We start from the raw sequence: 16,610 nt of genomic DNA on the forward strand, positions 1-16,610 counted from the left end.
TTAAAAAGGTAGCAATAAATATATGTGTTGTAGTGGCTTTCAGTGCCCATTAAACATTAGTCTTATCTAGGGGTGAAATCTATTTACCTTCCTTATCGGTTCCAAAGTGCATGCGCCCTGCGCGTGCTTGCTTCGCTCACACGCGTGTCTGTGTCAAGTGCGTGTGCAGACCTGCGCATGCGTAAAGCCTTCTGTGCATGTGCAGAAGGGAAAAAACACATCACTTTCTGGTTAAAACCAGGAAGTAATGACACCCCCGGGCAGGTGGGCCATCGCTACCAGATCGCCGAACTACCAGCCACGATCGCTACCGGACCGTGTGATCTGGTCCGATCCAGGAGCATTTCATTCCTGGTCTTATCATGTCTAGGCCTTTTCAGCCTGTAAGTGTGAATACATACATAAAAATGGAGTTTAATGCATTTAATTGTTTGTTTGTTGTGAAGGATTCTGTATTAATATAGCTAATTATAAAATAGTTACATTACTCTGATGACATATTTTTAAAAAGTGAAAAGGTAGAAAGTTGCTGGGATAAATATATTCATAATGTTATGTGAATACCGATAGAGGAGAATATTTGTAGCTCAGGGTTGAAATGAGGGTTCCTTGGTGCTTTCTGATAGTATGGTAGTATATTATATGAATGTTGACATGAATTCCTGCTTTTTCTCCCTCTTCCCTCCTCTACACAATACCTTGACACGATCTTCCATCTTCATTCAGTACAAATCCTGGGTTGCAGGTACAGGAATAGGAGCCAGGTACATTGGCACATAGTTGCTGACAGTATCCATAGCGACATTCATCTATGTCTAGTAAAAGAGTTGAATTAGAAGTGAAACTATTTGCCACATTGGGAAAAAATTAGAAGCCAACATCTCTTAATAATATTTATTAACAGACCTTAAATAATTATGGTGTAATCAATAGTTATGTTGTTCCAGCTATCAGATTCCATGCACAATTTTATTTCATCACATATTGCAATCTCCTTTCATGTAAAGTCTTGTTCAGCATCTTACTAAGGGCAAGTGGCGTCAACATCTTCTTTATAACTGCACTCTATTTGCCTAATTCAAACTGTGCAAGCAGAGATCAAACTGTTTGATATGTTCATTTGAAGTACAGACTAGTGGCTCAGTGGCTAAGACACTGAGCTTGTCGATCAGAAAGGTCGGCAGTTTGGTGGTTCAAATCCCTAGTACAGGTCTCCTGCATGAGCAGGGGGTTGGATTAGATGACCTCCAAGGTCTCTTCCAACTCTGTTACTGTTACAGATCATTTTTAGCTGTACTGCAAATCCTCTGTCAGGAACTTTGACTGGCAATAAGCAAAATACCTGTTTCAGCTTCTGAAAAACATAACACATCTGGTCTGAGGTATGAAAGGCCTGATTGCATGAACTGGTGATGAAGACCAAGACTTTTTGCTTCCCAAGGCAATGAAAATGGTGCTATCCTTCTATTTCTATGTACAGAGGTCAATTGGTTGGCAGTTGAATCTTATTTCACGCCAGATGACACAATGAAGGAACCAAATGGTAGACAGTTATTTTCATTCTGTTAAGTTTTTCTGAGGAAAGGATCACTGAAATGCCTAAATAGACTTAAAGGCATGTAGAGGAAGCCATTTTTGATCATCTCCATGAACTGCCAGATTGTAGATAGGACATTCTGGGAGTTGTACTCTAATGTACTTGTTAGAGGATAGCTGCTTTAGATAATTCAATCTACTCTGGTGAAGTTCATATAACCCAGTTCATTAGGTGGTTTTGCTAATTGAACATCTGTGGTTGGTAAAGCATGGCTTAGTTCAATATGCAAATTCAAGCAATTGTGGGTTATTTAGCACACATTTAATTCAACACATTTTTAGTGGTCACACTGTTAAATGCTGTTGGCAAATATTCAAAATCAGAAAGAAAGGAATAACAGATGGATGGAATTAACAGAGAAGTTATAGTAAGATGAGTGGCCAAAAAATTTAATACTGAATAAAAAATAAATAACCAATAGATTATTTGGCATAACAGCTAGCAGGTTGATTGTTGTCCTCTTGGTGCACTTATGTTTTTTAAACATAGTTAATAACTTTGTTATCTGAGCTGATCGATAATAAAAAAAATGAATTGACATGTAGAGCAGAAATGCAGAAGTATTACGCATATGACCAGGGCCACCTGTGAAGTTCCAATTAAATTGATTTAGTGCTCATGCCTATGCACAAGAATCTAGCCAACTAATGATTACCACTATTTTGGCACTAGATAAGGGTTAATGGAATTCAAAAAGTGTTGGACTTAGTCTACTTGTGGCAACCTAGAAACTCTAGGCTTCTCTTTTGACCCTCCCCTCCCCCAGGCTCTGCTATTTCTTCTCCTACATTGGTGACTAATAATATTAGTAACACCTAATGCTTGGTCAGCTTTTGTTCTCCCAACTGTTAAAGGATGTACTTAGTTATCCAGATAGCTCAAGGGGTCACCAATGAGCAAAGAACAAGGAAATGCAGTACATAGAATATTGAAAGTCTGGATCCAAACACCTGAAAATGAAATTGGAAAGAGGAAGGCAATTGTAGCACTATGCCTACTCCAGTTGTAAGAAATATATATAACATAACATAACATAACATAACATAACATAACATAACATAACATAACATAACATAACATAACATAACATAACATAACATAACATAACATAACATAACATAACATAACATAACAACAGAGTTGGAAGGGACCTTGGAGGCCTTCTAGTCCAACCCCCTGCCTAGGCAGGAACCCTACACCATCTCAGTCAGATGGTTATCCAACATTTTCTTAAAAATTTCCAGTGTTGGAGCATTCACAACTTCTGAAGGCAAGTCGTTCCACTTATTAATTGTTCTAACTGTCAGGAAATTTCTCCTTAGTTCTAAGTTGCTTCTTTCTTTGATCAGTTTCCACCCATTGCTTCTTGTTCTACCCTCAGGTGCTTTGGAGAACAGCCCGACTCCTTCTTCTTTGTGGCAACCCCTGAGATATTGGAACACAGCTATCATGTCTCCCCTAGTCCTTCTTTTTATAAATAATGTCAGTTTTAAAAAGCTGGAGAAACACAAATCCATAGCAGTTGATAACATATGTTATATATTCAGTTAAAATATTTTATTTTATAGCCCAAGGCACCGTACCCAAATACTTTAGACATCTTTTAAAGTATACCCTACTTCCTATCTCTTTTGAAGAATGTTTCAAAGATAGACTCCCGTATTTTGTTAATGTTCTCTTTCATTACCTGTTTTACTTTATGTTTGAACTTGTACAAATATCTAAATATATGGGCATCTATGTTAGTGCTGAACATTCTTTTTTCACACTTATATTTAATTTCAGTTAAAATTCAAAATTCAACAAGCAAGACTGTAATATTTTCACCTGCATTATAAGACAATTTCAGAATTTTAAAAAAGCAGATGTATTTATAGGAACTGCAACCAGAAAATATTACTTTATTTCTTCTTTGTACATGCTAGAGACACAAGTATGCCCAAAAGATAAATGCATTATTTGATAGAGTTGAAGTCAACAGTTCTGATGTATGATTGCAGATATTTTTTTCTTTGTCATCACAGAAAAGAAGAAGAAAAATAATTCTGTTTCCTGATCATTTCCCTACCCACTCCCTTAATTTGGTTCTGACTCTGCCATTTCTCTAGTTGTACAATTGTTTGCATCCTAAAAAGGATCCTTCCCTCACATATATGTGCTAGTCGTTCCTGACTCTAGGGGGCGGTGCTCATCTCCGTTTCAAAGCCGAAGAGCCAGCGCTGTCCAAAGATGTCTCTGTGGTCATGTGGCCAGCATAACTAAATGCCAAAGGCACAGGGAACGTTGTTACCTTCCCACCAAAGGTGGTCCATATTTTTCTACTTGCATTTTTACATGCTTTCGAACTGCTAGGTTGGCAGAAGCTGGGACAAGTAACAGGAACTCACTCCTATGCGGCACTACGGATTTGAACCACTGAACTGCCGACCTTTACGTCAATTACTCTATTCCAAGAGTGCCTTTTGGATGATTCCAACAGTTTTTCATGGGAAATTCTCTGATTATATTCATGGTCTACCTTTCCCAGCACCTCAGTTATTTTGGCAGTCGACAGAAGAGAGTACTAGAGAACATTTCTCTCCATTTCCTGTAAACAAGTCATGACAAATTTTTCTTTCAAATAGAGGTATTTCCCCCCCCCCCTAAAAATGGAATGTATTGCTATACTTGGATCAAGTATAAGGCTGGAAGTTCATTATTTATCAACCTGGGACTACGAGTTCAAGTTTCTACCATAAAATATCACAGTCACATGTCAGTATGAAATGATAAGGTCATGAGCTGCTAGAGCAGCGGTTCTCAACCTGTGGGTCGCGACCCCGTTGGGGGTCGAATGACGATTTGCCAGGGGTCACCTAAGACTATCGGAAATATGGGAAGTATACTTGCGAGTCGAAGAATCGCGCTCCAATGGTTGACTCCACAAGCCAGTTGCAGGCTCTTCAAATCGCTAGCCGAATTCGGCTTCAGGCGCAATGAATTAAAAAAAAAAGAAATCTTTGCTCTGATGTCTCCCTCTCAAGCCAGCTGCAATCACTCCCAATCGCTAGCCTAATCTGGCTTCAGGCGCGATAAACTTAATAGGGGAGGAGTCTCCGCTTTAATGCCTCCGTCCTCAAGGCAATCGCAAGCAGTTCAGATCGCTAGCCAATACGGCTTCAGGCGCGATAAATTCAAAAAAACAGTTTGACACTTTTTCCCCCTTCGGTTGGGGTCGCCCATCTTGGGGAATTGTATTAAAGGGGTCGCAGCACTATAAAGGTTGAGAACCACTGTGCTAGAGTTTTGTATCCAAAAGAGGCTTCAAGTGGTGTACTAGTCAAATCCTTCCTGGTCATGGCTTCTAACTGCTGTTGCAGCAGTAGCCACAAGTCAAGAGGGGGTCCCATGTTGCAGACTTGATCCTATAAGATAGTAAATCCGTCTCTAGAACTAAAGAGGGAAGAATTCTGGAGCCCAAGGTTTTCTAAACAAACAGTAACTTGCTGGGATTTATTTAGGCCTGTACCATCCTATCTAGCCTCCCATAAAGTTCAGGCACAGCTTAGTGACTCCAGTACGTCTCCTGCTTGGTCTGCGGTGGAGATATAAAATTGAGTATCAGCAGTATATTGGTAGCCCAAATCAATGAATGATTTCACCTAATGTTAAAAAAAAAGACAGGAAAGGGCCATGAAAAAGTCTGAATAATCCAGTTTAGCCAAAGTCCTCTATAAATGTTGCTCTACTACACCATCTTAATCCCCTCTAAAAAGGAAATTTAATATCTTACTTTGATAGACAGTAAGGATGAAGTAAATACCTAAAAAGGTAAAGATAAAGTTTCCCCTCGCGCATATGTGCTAGTTGTTCCTGACCCTAGGCGGTGGTGCTCATCTCCGTTTCAAAGCCGAAGAGCCAGCGCTGTCCAAAGATGTCTCTGTGGTCATGTGGCCAGCATGACTAAACGCCAAAGGCGTACGGAACGCTGTTACCTTCCCACCAAAGGTGGTCCCTATTTTTCTACTTGCATTTTTTATGTGCTTTCGAACAGCTAGGTTGGCAGAAGCTGGGACAAGTAACAAGAGCTCACCCCGTTACGCGTTACTAGGGATTCAAACTGCTGAATTGCTGACCTTTCGATCAACAAGCTCAGTGTCTTAGCCTCTAAGCCACTGCGTCCCTTACGAAACACCTAATAAATAATAAATAAATGTACTTCTGCATTCTTCATATCCCAGTATGATTATTGGGAAAGGATCCATAAGGAAGTTGGGGCAGGTCCTCTTGCTTGTTACCTTCTCTTTGTAGAAATTGATAGCTTTGTTACCTTCTCTTTGTAGAAATTGATAGCTTGTTACCTTCTCTTTGTAGAAATTGATTGCCACAGTAACCACAGAATAGTCAGCATGACAAAAATATTGTTGTTCTTCATATCCAGAACACATTCTCACTGTTCCAAAGCTGGAGCCCAAGAGTGACTCTATATATATGCTGAGCCCATAATGATTTGGAATAAACTCATAGTTATCATGAAACTGAAAATCCAAGCAAATCCTGAACTCATCCCCTAGACAGAGTAAAATCCAAAATACATAAGATGAGGTTGAATACTCTGGATAGGAAGGTTTCAGGATGGCAAAAAGGGAGATATATCATATTTTTACTTGGTGCATATAGGAATCCATATCCAGCAATCTGTGTAGCAGGACAATTGACCAATATAAATTTCAGTTAAGTGCTTACTTAAAAGCACCTAGATTTGGCACCAATATAAAGGAAAATAATAAGTGGAGTATTCTAAAGATTTTGTTTCATTCTGTAGAAATAATAGAATAATCACAATGGTTTACAATTTAAAAGCACGATGCAGCAGAGAAAGGAATGAAAAGAAACTCCTTGCTCATCCATAGGTGAGAGATAGTTAGGGAGATGGGAGATAATAGACAGACGGACAGACAGATACACAGTCTGGTCATCATAACTATATGATGAACAGAAGGAAATGGCAGGAAATTGTTCTGAAGGGAGAGAAGCCAGATATCTGCTGTTCCCAGTAAGGTTGTTAGACTGTACTAATGTATTTCACCATCTGATGAAATCAGCTGGAACTTAGACCACTGCAAAAGTTCAAAGCAGACCTAAAAGGCTGGAAAAACCAATCACAGCCAACAAAAGCAATGCATTCAAAGCAAAGAATCCATTATAGAACTTTCCTAGTGTTTCAGCTAATTTTATTCCTTTGATAATGATTGACCTAGCTCACATGTTTTTGGGGGCTCTTAAAAGATCACCAAAATTTCATGCCCTTTCATATAACATGTTTAAAAATTCCTCTTTATAGTTGGAATTCACGATCTCATCAATTGATAAACATGTCATGTATGTAGCAGTACTGTTTGCTAATGTAACACCATAATTTGGCTATGTGCTGGTATTGTGTAACTAAAGGGAATGTTTTCCACTCTAATCAAGACAGGAAAATATGTTAATCTCTTGATGCCGTTTATGTCCCTTGGAATATGGACAGAATCTGGAGAGGGACATTCAATAGTAATAGCAAGAAGAAACACTCTCAAGAAATTCTCAGGTCATTACAGGTAGTCCTCATTGCGCAACTGCCTCATTTCGCAACCATTCATGGTTATTACAGTGATGCAAAAATGATTTTGCAGGCTTGTAATGAAAACAAAAAGCTGAAATAAGGTAAGCACAGCCACGATTTCACTTAGTCACCATATCATTTAATGACCAAGTTGCCAGTCCCAACTTTGGTTACTAAATGAGGACTACCTGCATTGAAAAGAAATCATAAACTAAACTAATTTTCCCTACTCCATTTGTAATGTTAACCTCCCCCTTCTTTTCCCAAATGATCCTTACCCTTTAGTAGAGGTTTGGAGGGGGAGGGTCACCGGTATTTCTTCTGGGAATCCTGTAGGAATTCCGGACAGCAGTTTCTAAGAGAAGCTGATCCCATTGTAACCTACCTAAGCATTGGCCTTCTAAAAGCCAGTATCCTTCAGTGCAGGAACAAGTGTATCCTCCTTCAGTGTTGATGCAGATTTGGGTAGGGTTGCACTGATGTGATTCAGTTGCGCATTCATCAACATCTGCAATGCAGGGAATAATTTGGGATTACTTGATTATTCAGAAGGAAAGCCACATTTATTTTAAGTTCTGGGTCCCATCCCTGTGATACAGCATAAAAAGATTCATGTAACTAAATAAATCAAAAGGAATGCCAAAATAAAGTTGGAGTTGCTTTCAGAATGCCTCTGAGGCACTGGAGATAATTCACTCTGAGCCAAGATCTGAATGGATCAAAATCATTGACAGTACTCCACCCACCAGATACTCTGTCTCTTATCAAGTTGATTCAATGTCAGGGGGTGTTCGTAATTTCTCGTGTTACATTGACTGGTCCAATTCCTGGAAAACAACATTTCTGAATTCATACCAACTCAGCATCCAGCATCCTGTTTCTGTCCTTGTTTCATTACATTTGTTTTTACAGGGAAGAAAGCCCAAGGGATGGTAAGAGCTGCTGCAAAATCATTCTTCAGCATTATTTAGGAAACTGAGTGTAGTAGTAGTACTGTGGTTTAGCAGTTGCAAAGAAAAGAAAGTTAATAAGATAGAGTTTAGGAAGAATCCTCATTTGCGGGGAAAAATTGGTGATGATGATAAACATTTATAGACTGCCCATCTTATATACATGACTCTTGGTGGCTCACACTTAAAACACAATTAAAACAGAATATACACAATGAAACACAACCAGAATAGCCAAAGGAAAAACAACATAAAAATAGCAGCTGAGAAAACTCACAACCGATGATACAGGATCATGCATAGTGTCAGGCTTAATGACAAAGCCAGGTTTTTATGCCCTGCAAAAGGGCAGCATGGTTGGGGCAAGTCTAATTAGGAGAGAGGTGTTGTTCCAGAGGGTGTGAGTCATAGCACAAAACTACTGCCCTCCTGGATGCTGACAGGTAACATCTTTTCACAGAAAGGACACAAAGCATGCCTCTCTTGCCATATCTCACAGGATGGATATGGCAAGACAGCACTGGGAGGAAACGGTCTCATAAGTATCATAACTGATGATGGGACAAAGTTCCCACATAATTAAACAAAGTTCCACTAGGACAGGGGTCTCCAACCTTGGTCCCTTTAAGACTTGTGGACTTCAACTCTATTTGTGTAATCAAGTACATAAACTATGGCTTTTATATCACAATATGGTAAGGGTGCCATGTACAGGCATGTTCTTCACTCAGTAGTACATGTAGATGATAGTTAATTCTCTGATTTGCATAATTAGCTATAGCACTTTCTTTATGGACCTCAATTTCTAATTGAGGTACAGCTGTGAAACCAATATATATCTCCACTAAAGCATGGCTTTTGATTACAAGGGACAAGAGCTTTTATTCCCAGAGTAATTGTGTCTAGGGTAAACATGTAATTGGTGGGAATAATTAACCCCAAAGTGAAGACTTCTGAATAAATCTAATCATTACTGTCAGGGTAGTGCTTTTGCCGTAATGCAGAATCCACAAAGAACATATACATTAACAAATCTAAACTGAGAAGATCTTAAAGCTCAACAGTGTTCTGATCAACTTCAAGCATATTACCGGTGGATTGATGATGAAATGTAGTTTGCACTTTAAACGGTACATTTTAATGAAACAAATTAGGGGGGAAAAAACACCAACAAACACTTGAAATTCTTTAAATTATTTTCATTGTGAAGGAGCCTCCAAATTCACTTTGAATATTGCCTTAAAATTTGCAGCCCTCCAAAAGTTCCCCAGCTACAAACTCGTGCAGCCACTAGTGAGGGGAATAGTGAGTGGGTCATCAGCAAAAAGGACAACAAAGAATGTTCTTTCTGCGCCAACTCAAACTGCCCAAGCTCAAACTGCCCAAGGAGCTGCTGATCCAGTTCTACAGAGGAATTATTGAGTCTGTCATTTGCACCTCTATAACTGTCTGGTTCGGTTCTGCAACCCAACAAGAAAAACACAGACTTCAGAGGATAATTAGAACTGCAGGAAAAATAATTGCTACCAACTTGCCTTCCATTGAGGACCTGTATATTGCACGAATCAAGAAGAGGGCCGTGAAAATATTTGCAGATCCCTCGCATCCTGGACATAAACTGTTTCAACTCCTACCCTCAAAACGACGCTATAGAGCACTGCACACCAGAACAACTAGACACAAGAACAGTTTTTTCCCGAAGGCCATCACTCTGCTAAACAAATAATTCCCTCAACACTGTCAGACTATTTACTGGATCTGCACTACTACTAATCGTTTCATAGTTCCCATCGCCAATCTCTTTCCACTTATGACTGTATGACTATAACTTGTTGCTGGCAATCCTTATGATTTATATTGATATATTGATCATCAATTGTGTTGTAAATGTTGTACCTTGATGAACGTATCTTTTCTTTTATGTACACTGAGAGCATATGCACCAAGACAAATTCCTTGTGTGTCCAATCACACTTAGCCAATAAAAAATTCTATTCTATTCTATTCCATGTGTTAATAATATGAAGATGTGCACATTTTTTTCTGGAAAAAAGTTCCTTATTAAAACAATTTAGGGATTCTTCTTAAAATTAGGCTAACAGAAAAATAGAGTTGGAAGGGTCCTTGGAAGTTTTCTAGTCCAACCCCCTGCTCAGGCAGATACCCTATACTATTTCAGACAAATGGTTGTCTAATCCAGGGGTCTCCAACCTTGGTCCCTTTAAGACTTGTGGACTTCAACACCCAGCTTTGCTGGCTGAGGGACTCTGGGAGTTGAAGTCCACAAGTCTTAAAGGGACCAAGGTTGGAGACCCCTGCACTAGGAACTCCTTCCCTGACTTGGTGCCAATCTTACACAGCTCTATTTATCCAATTTTTTGGTGCTGCTTCTGCTGCAGTGACAATTTTATGGTAAGACTTGACTGGCTTATTACTACCCTGGGAAATTATGATTATTATTACCGTTAATTTCAGCCATGTGATCAATGGCTGAACAGTAAAACACAGGATATAAATGCCATTAAAAATTTTGGACCAGTCCAACCCACCTCAGAAGATTGTTATGGGCAAAATAGGAGGCAAGAAAATTAAGTATGCCTTGAATTTTATATTAAAAATGCAGGATAAAATAATAATATTAATAATTGCCTCTGGTGGCTCAGCAGACTAAGTCTATCTGTTATTAACACAATTGCTTGCAATTACTGCAAGTTCAAGTCCCACCAGGCCCAAGGTTGACTCAGCCTTCCATCCTTTATAAGGTAGGTAAAATGAGGACCCAGATTGTTGGGGGCAATAAAGTTGACTTTGTATATAATATACAAATGGATGAAGACTATTGCTTAACACAATGTAAGCCGCCCTGAGTCTTCGGAGAAGGGCGGGATTTAAATTAAAATAAAATAAAAATTGCCGATAATGAAGGCAAAGAAATCTGGATAGTGCAGTACCTGGAGACAGCAGACCAGAAGAAAAAATGGACCAACTACAAAGACCTGCAAATAGAAATACCATGTTTCTTCTAAAACACGACCCACCCTGAAAAGAAGACCCAACACTGTTTTGTGCACATGCGTTAAAATTAAGACCTACCCCCAAAATTTGGCCTTATTTAAGCACATGTGTGACTGGTCCCCACCATTTTCTCACACCGCTTGCAGTGCGGACAACATGAGATGAGAAGGTGAGGGGGGGAAAGGGTGGAGGGGGGAACTTGCCCCACTCGCCCCACCCGCCTCGCCTGTCTGCCAGGCCGCCAGGCTGCTTCTTTCGCGGCCGAAAGGAGTGACCCACGTGCCCCATGCATCTGGCCTGGCCACTGGGCTGCTTCTTTCACGTCTGAAAGGAGTGACCCATGTGCCTGGCCTGGCCACCGGGCCACTTCTTTCGAGGCAGAAAGAAGTGACCCACTCACCCCATGTGCCAAATGTTTCACATAGTAACAAAAAATTTGGGCTCAATTGTGGTCATAAGTCGAAGACTATCTCTATTAGTGAGAGTCACCATTCAGAACCAGAAACTGAGCTCATCTCTGTCTTCTGTAGGCCATATTTAACTTGAGGTCAAATTAGAAGAGGAGGTTGAGATGAAATAAAAATATAATAGGAAAAAAGCAAACACAACTGTTCTAGAAAAGACAGTAATGTGTACACTTATTGACTATAGGAAGGATATACAAAACCCAAACAATATCAAGTCAAACAAAACTGAGAGAGAAAAAGAGAGAAATCACACATACAAGTGCTCCAAGGACATTCTTTGGCATCTTTTTGTTCTTTGGAAAACTATTAGCAAAGTAAATGGACCAGAGAGTATTATGCAAACACAACTTCCCCATTCAATTGCTTAGTTTAATGCAACCCACCAATCTGCTGCCAGGGTCTTGAACTGGGAACATCCCTGAAATATGTAACCAAATACGGTTTATAAACTTTTTCACTTTGTCTTTTATAAAAAAATTGTCTGATCGGCCAAATTAGAAAGTAATGACTGTGTGTGACCCAGAAGCAGATCGTCTGCAATGCTAATACTGCAGAAATATGAAAGAACAGCACGATTTCAACGTCAATTATATGTAACCTTCACCCAAAATGGTTTTTTTGTACTCACTAAGCATCCCTTTATTTACTTTAATCCCCTTTATTTTAAGTCCTTATTAGAATCTGACTTAGTTTTGCACATGGAACTCTCTGAGAACGCTGGTCATGAAGAAAATTTGGCAGAATATGAAAAATATTTAAAATAGATTAAATCCCTTCTTTTTAAACACTGCTCTTCTATACCATCAGCTTCATATAATTATGTGTGTCTATACATTGTATAATTTTCTCTGAGCTACAGAAACACATTGAATGATCTTATGTTTGCATCCAATGATCTATTTGAAAAGTTTTGCTCATATGAGGAAAAAACGTAATTAAACACTTGGAAATTACATAATTACAAAATTAATGGCAAGTTACTCTAAAGTTTCAGAATAGGGTACTAAAGACATTATATATAAATACAAGCCTTTGATAACATCCAGCAGGACTTATTCCATTTGTGTTGCTATCTTTCCTGAAGATACTTGGATTAATCATTAATAGAAATGAAGGGAAATGCCAGTTCATGACTCAGATAGCCAGCCAATCACATAACCCGAAATCAGACCAGAACCCAGAAAGGTATTTAAAGGCCAGTGCTCCCTCAGACAAGCACAACCCAAGACAAGTGTACTGAAGATGTCTTCTCGAACGGGGACAAAATTGCCAGGCTTGGCGCTCAAACCAAAAAACAGTTGATAGATTTTCCAAATTGTGATCCATTCCATTAATTTGTGAATTACTAATGGTACAATTACTAATGGTACTACAATTGCTCTAAATCTGGAGTCCCCAAACCCTGGACCACGGCTCAGTACTGGCCCATAGCCCATTCAGAACCGGACTGCGGAAGCAGCAGGTAAGCAAGTGGGCACATATGCAGCTCCACTTGCACCCTGTGAGCATGCACATACAAAGTTCTGTTTGTGCAAGACAGAACGCACAAATGGAGCCACACACGTGTACTCGCTCACCTCTTACACTAAACCATCCCTTCTACCCCTGCCAGTCAGCAAAGCCAGAAAGGTTGGAGACTGCTACTCTAAGTCATGAAAACATTTGGTGCAAGCCTTTTAAACAGTCAATAATATATTGGATGTAGTTGAGAATCTTCACAAATTATTCCTACTGCTCCTGAAATGATTTGCCTATCTTATAGTATAGCATTCAGAATAGGTAGTCGTCACTTAATGACCAACTCAAAAAAAGTTACTTATGACCTGGGTTCAAAGTTGTGATGTTTGCCCCACCCCCACCTCCACCCCCCACCCCCCAATGACATGATCACATTTTGGGCACTCAGCAACCAGACCGTTTATAGCATTCTGTAGTCAGATGATTATTATAATGCAATTTATAATTGTTTTGCCAGAAATCACCATTTACGTCCAATTTCCAGCCAAAAAATGCCCATTGCAAATAATGGCCCATTTAACGATCACAGCATTCACTTTACAACTTTGGCTTTTGTTTTATGACTTCCACATTTGTTTAACAATCACCATTAAAAAAACGTTGTAAAATCAGATTGGTTATGTGATGACTCACTTAATGACCATCCCACATAAGTCAAAGTCTGCCTGTAGATTTTTAAGGCTGTGTTTCTACGTATACTTTGCGTTGAAATGCTTAGATTCCTGACATTTTGGAATTAGTTATACGAAGAAATCCAAATACAATTAATCCTTTGCCATTACTGTTGATAATGCAAACAATCAGCAGGATAGGCATGAAAAATGGCTGTATATGTATAAAAAAAATCTAAAATCCTGCCACCATTGAAACTACTTTAGTCTTTACTTTCCACACCCTTTCTAGTTCTTCTGTTCCATCATGCAATGATACCAAAACATTTATTATAATATATCAGAAGCAAGAAATCAACCATGATAGCAGCTGGAATAGCAAGAGAATAGAAGGGAATTAGGAGACTGCTAAGAGTATTTTGCATTTTTTAAAATATTACTGTACAGAAGAAGTAAGGCAAATGACAGCACCTTAATCAGCATTTGAACGTGGAAGGCTGAAAAACATAAGACTATTTAAAACATTGACAAACACACAGCACACATCAGCAAACTATTCCTATACATCAAGTTCAGATTCATCAATCCAGATTTATCAATCCACATTTCTTTTAGCCATCTCCATATGTGAAAAGTATGGCTCTTTATGTATTCAATCTTCTATTTATTTTTTCCTCAGTTTAGCTGTTCAATTGCCCACCCCACCTCCACCCCCACCCCCCAATGACATGATCACATTTTGGGCACTCAGCAACCAGACCGTTTATAGCATTCTGTAGTCAGATGATTATTATAATGCAATTTATAATTGTTTTGCCAGAAATCACCATTTACGTCCAATTTCCAGCCAAAAAATGCCCATTGCAAATAATGGCCCACTTAACGATCACAGCATTCACTTTACAACTTTGGCTTTTGTTTTATGACTTCCACATTTGTTTAACAATCACCATTAAAAAAACGTTGTAAAATCAGATTGGTTATGTGATGACTCACTTAATGACCATCCCACATAAGTCAAAGTCTGCCTGTAGATTTTTAAGGCTGTGTTTCTACGTATACTTTGCGTTGAAATGCTTAGATTCCTGACATTTTGGAATTAGTTATACGAAGAAATCCAAATACAATTAATCCTTTGCCATTACTGTTGATAATGCAAACAATCAGCAGGATACGCATGAAAAATGGCTGTATATGTATAAAAAAAATCTAAAATCCTGCCACCATTGAAACTACTTTAGTCTTTACTTTCCACACCCTTTCTAGTTCTTCTGTTCCATCATGCAATGATACCAAAACATTTATTATAATATATCAGAAGCAAGAAATCAACCATGATAGCAGCTGGAATACCAAGAGAATAGAAGGGAATTAGGAGACTGCTAAGAGTATTTTGCATTTTTTAAAATATTACTGTACAGAAGAAGTAAGGCAAATGACAGCACCTTAATCAGCATTTGAACGTGGAAGGCTGAAAAACATAAGACTATTTAAAACATTGACAAACACACAGCACACATCAGCAAACTATTCCTATACATCAAGTTCAGATTCATCAATCCAGATTTATCAATCCACATTTCTTTTAGCCATCTCCATATGTGAAAAGTATGGCTCTTTATGTATTCAATCTTCTATTTATTTTTTCCTCAGTTTAGCTGTTCAATTGCCCACCCCCACCCCCATTAAAAGCATTTCTTAAAACAAATAAAAGCAAACTTCTGGCTTTCATTTATACCAAAATGTATCTTTTCTTTTATGTACACTGAGAGCATATGCACCAAGACAAATTCCTTCTGTGTCCAATCACACTTGGCTAAGAAAAATATTCTATTCTATTCTATTCTATTCTATTCTATTCTATTCTATTCTATTCTATTCTATTCTAGGGCGAGTTCTACTTACCTTTGTTACCGGTTCGCAATGGGATCGCTTCTGCGCATGCATACTTATTCTCTCTCTGTATTTGCCTTTTTAGACCAGGATTCATGGTCAGTTTCTTCCCCACCTCATGTGAACATTTCAGAATCATCCTCATCTCCCACAGAAGATTTTTCCCAACTGAATGCATGGAAATGCTTGTTGGCTTTTCACCAAGATGAATATTAAAATGACATTAAGCTCTGTTTTCTTTGACCCTTTCTGCACACTTTCTAGTTTTAGGATATCCGTTTCGAGCTGAGGTGACCAAATGGTATATTCCAGAATGTTGTTTTTGGCTAGGCTCCTCATTAGGAATAACTGGTGGGGCACCAATGAAGTTATTCTGAGACTACCCACTACTGACTGCCTGTGCAACTGCATTCTTTATATCAGGGGTTTCTAACCTTGGCAATTTTAAGATCTGTGGACTTCAACTGCCAAAATTCCTCAGCCAGCTTTCCTGGCTCTGGGACTTGAAGTCCACAAGTCTTAAAATTGCCAAGGTTGGAGACCCCTACTTTATATTATAACACCCAGCTCAGGAACAAACTCAGATAGAAGCTCTTGAATCACAGCACACCTCATTTGTATTCTGTAGCCGACTAATGGACTTAGTTCCAAATATCAGGAGAACAGGTGTTTTGGCCTTGGCAACCGATAGCCACTATTATGGCAACACATGATTTTATAGAAAGTGTTTAGTAGAAACTGTTTAAAACTAACCAGTTTTAATTATAAGCACAAGCTTTCATAAGCATTATGATATTTAAGAATTTTCTCTTAACTCAAAGATAACAAGAATCTTTTAAGAGAGTTGGTGGAAAAGGTGGATTTCTCACTGGTGTCTCTGACCCGCCATTTTAGTTGCAATGGAAAAAATCTTGATAAGTTCTGGAAAACAAAAGATGGTCCATTCTTTATGTGTGATCTTTGGCTTTGCTGAAA

At 38.8% G+C, this 16,610-nt stretch overlaps 1 protein-coding gene across 2 annotated transcripts in view; it reads right to left on the reverse strand.

Annotated features, from left to right (window-relative positions):
• The window catches only part of FBLN5 (fibulin 5), a 57,913-nt gene that overhangs the window by 22,441 nt on the left and 18,862 nt on the right, over positions 1 to 16,610 (reverse strand). The window contains exons 1-3 of one of the 2 annotated variants that reach the window (XM_058162576.1): positions 15,648 to 15,788; positions 7,567 to 7,689; positions 699 to 815 (exon numbers count right to left, since the gene is read on the reverse strand). In XM_058162576.1, coding sequence (XP_058018559.1) covers positions 699 to 815; positions 7,567 to 7,689; positions 15,648 to 15,780 — 373 coding nt within the window. In that variant the 5' untranslated portion in view covers positions 15,781 to 15,788. Of the gene's footprint in view, positions 1 to 698; positions 816 to 7,566; positions 7,690 to 15,647; positions 15,789 to 16,610 lie in introns of those variants that run through there. The other variant, XM_058162575.1, reaches the window with a different exon arrangement.

Source organism: Ahaetulla prasina, chromosome 1 (genome assembly GCF_028640845.1).
Source record: "Ahaetulla prasina isolate Xishuangbanna chromosome 1, ASM2864084v1, whole genome shotgun sequence".
NCBI classification, from domain to species: domain Eukaryota; kingdom Metazoa; phylum Chordata; class Lepidosauria; order Squamata; family Colubridae; genus Ahaetulla; species Ahaetulla prasina.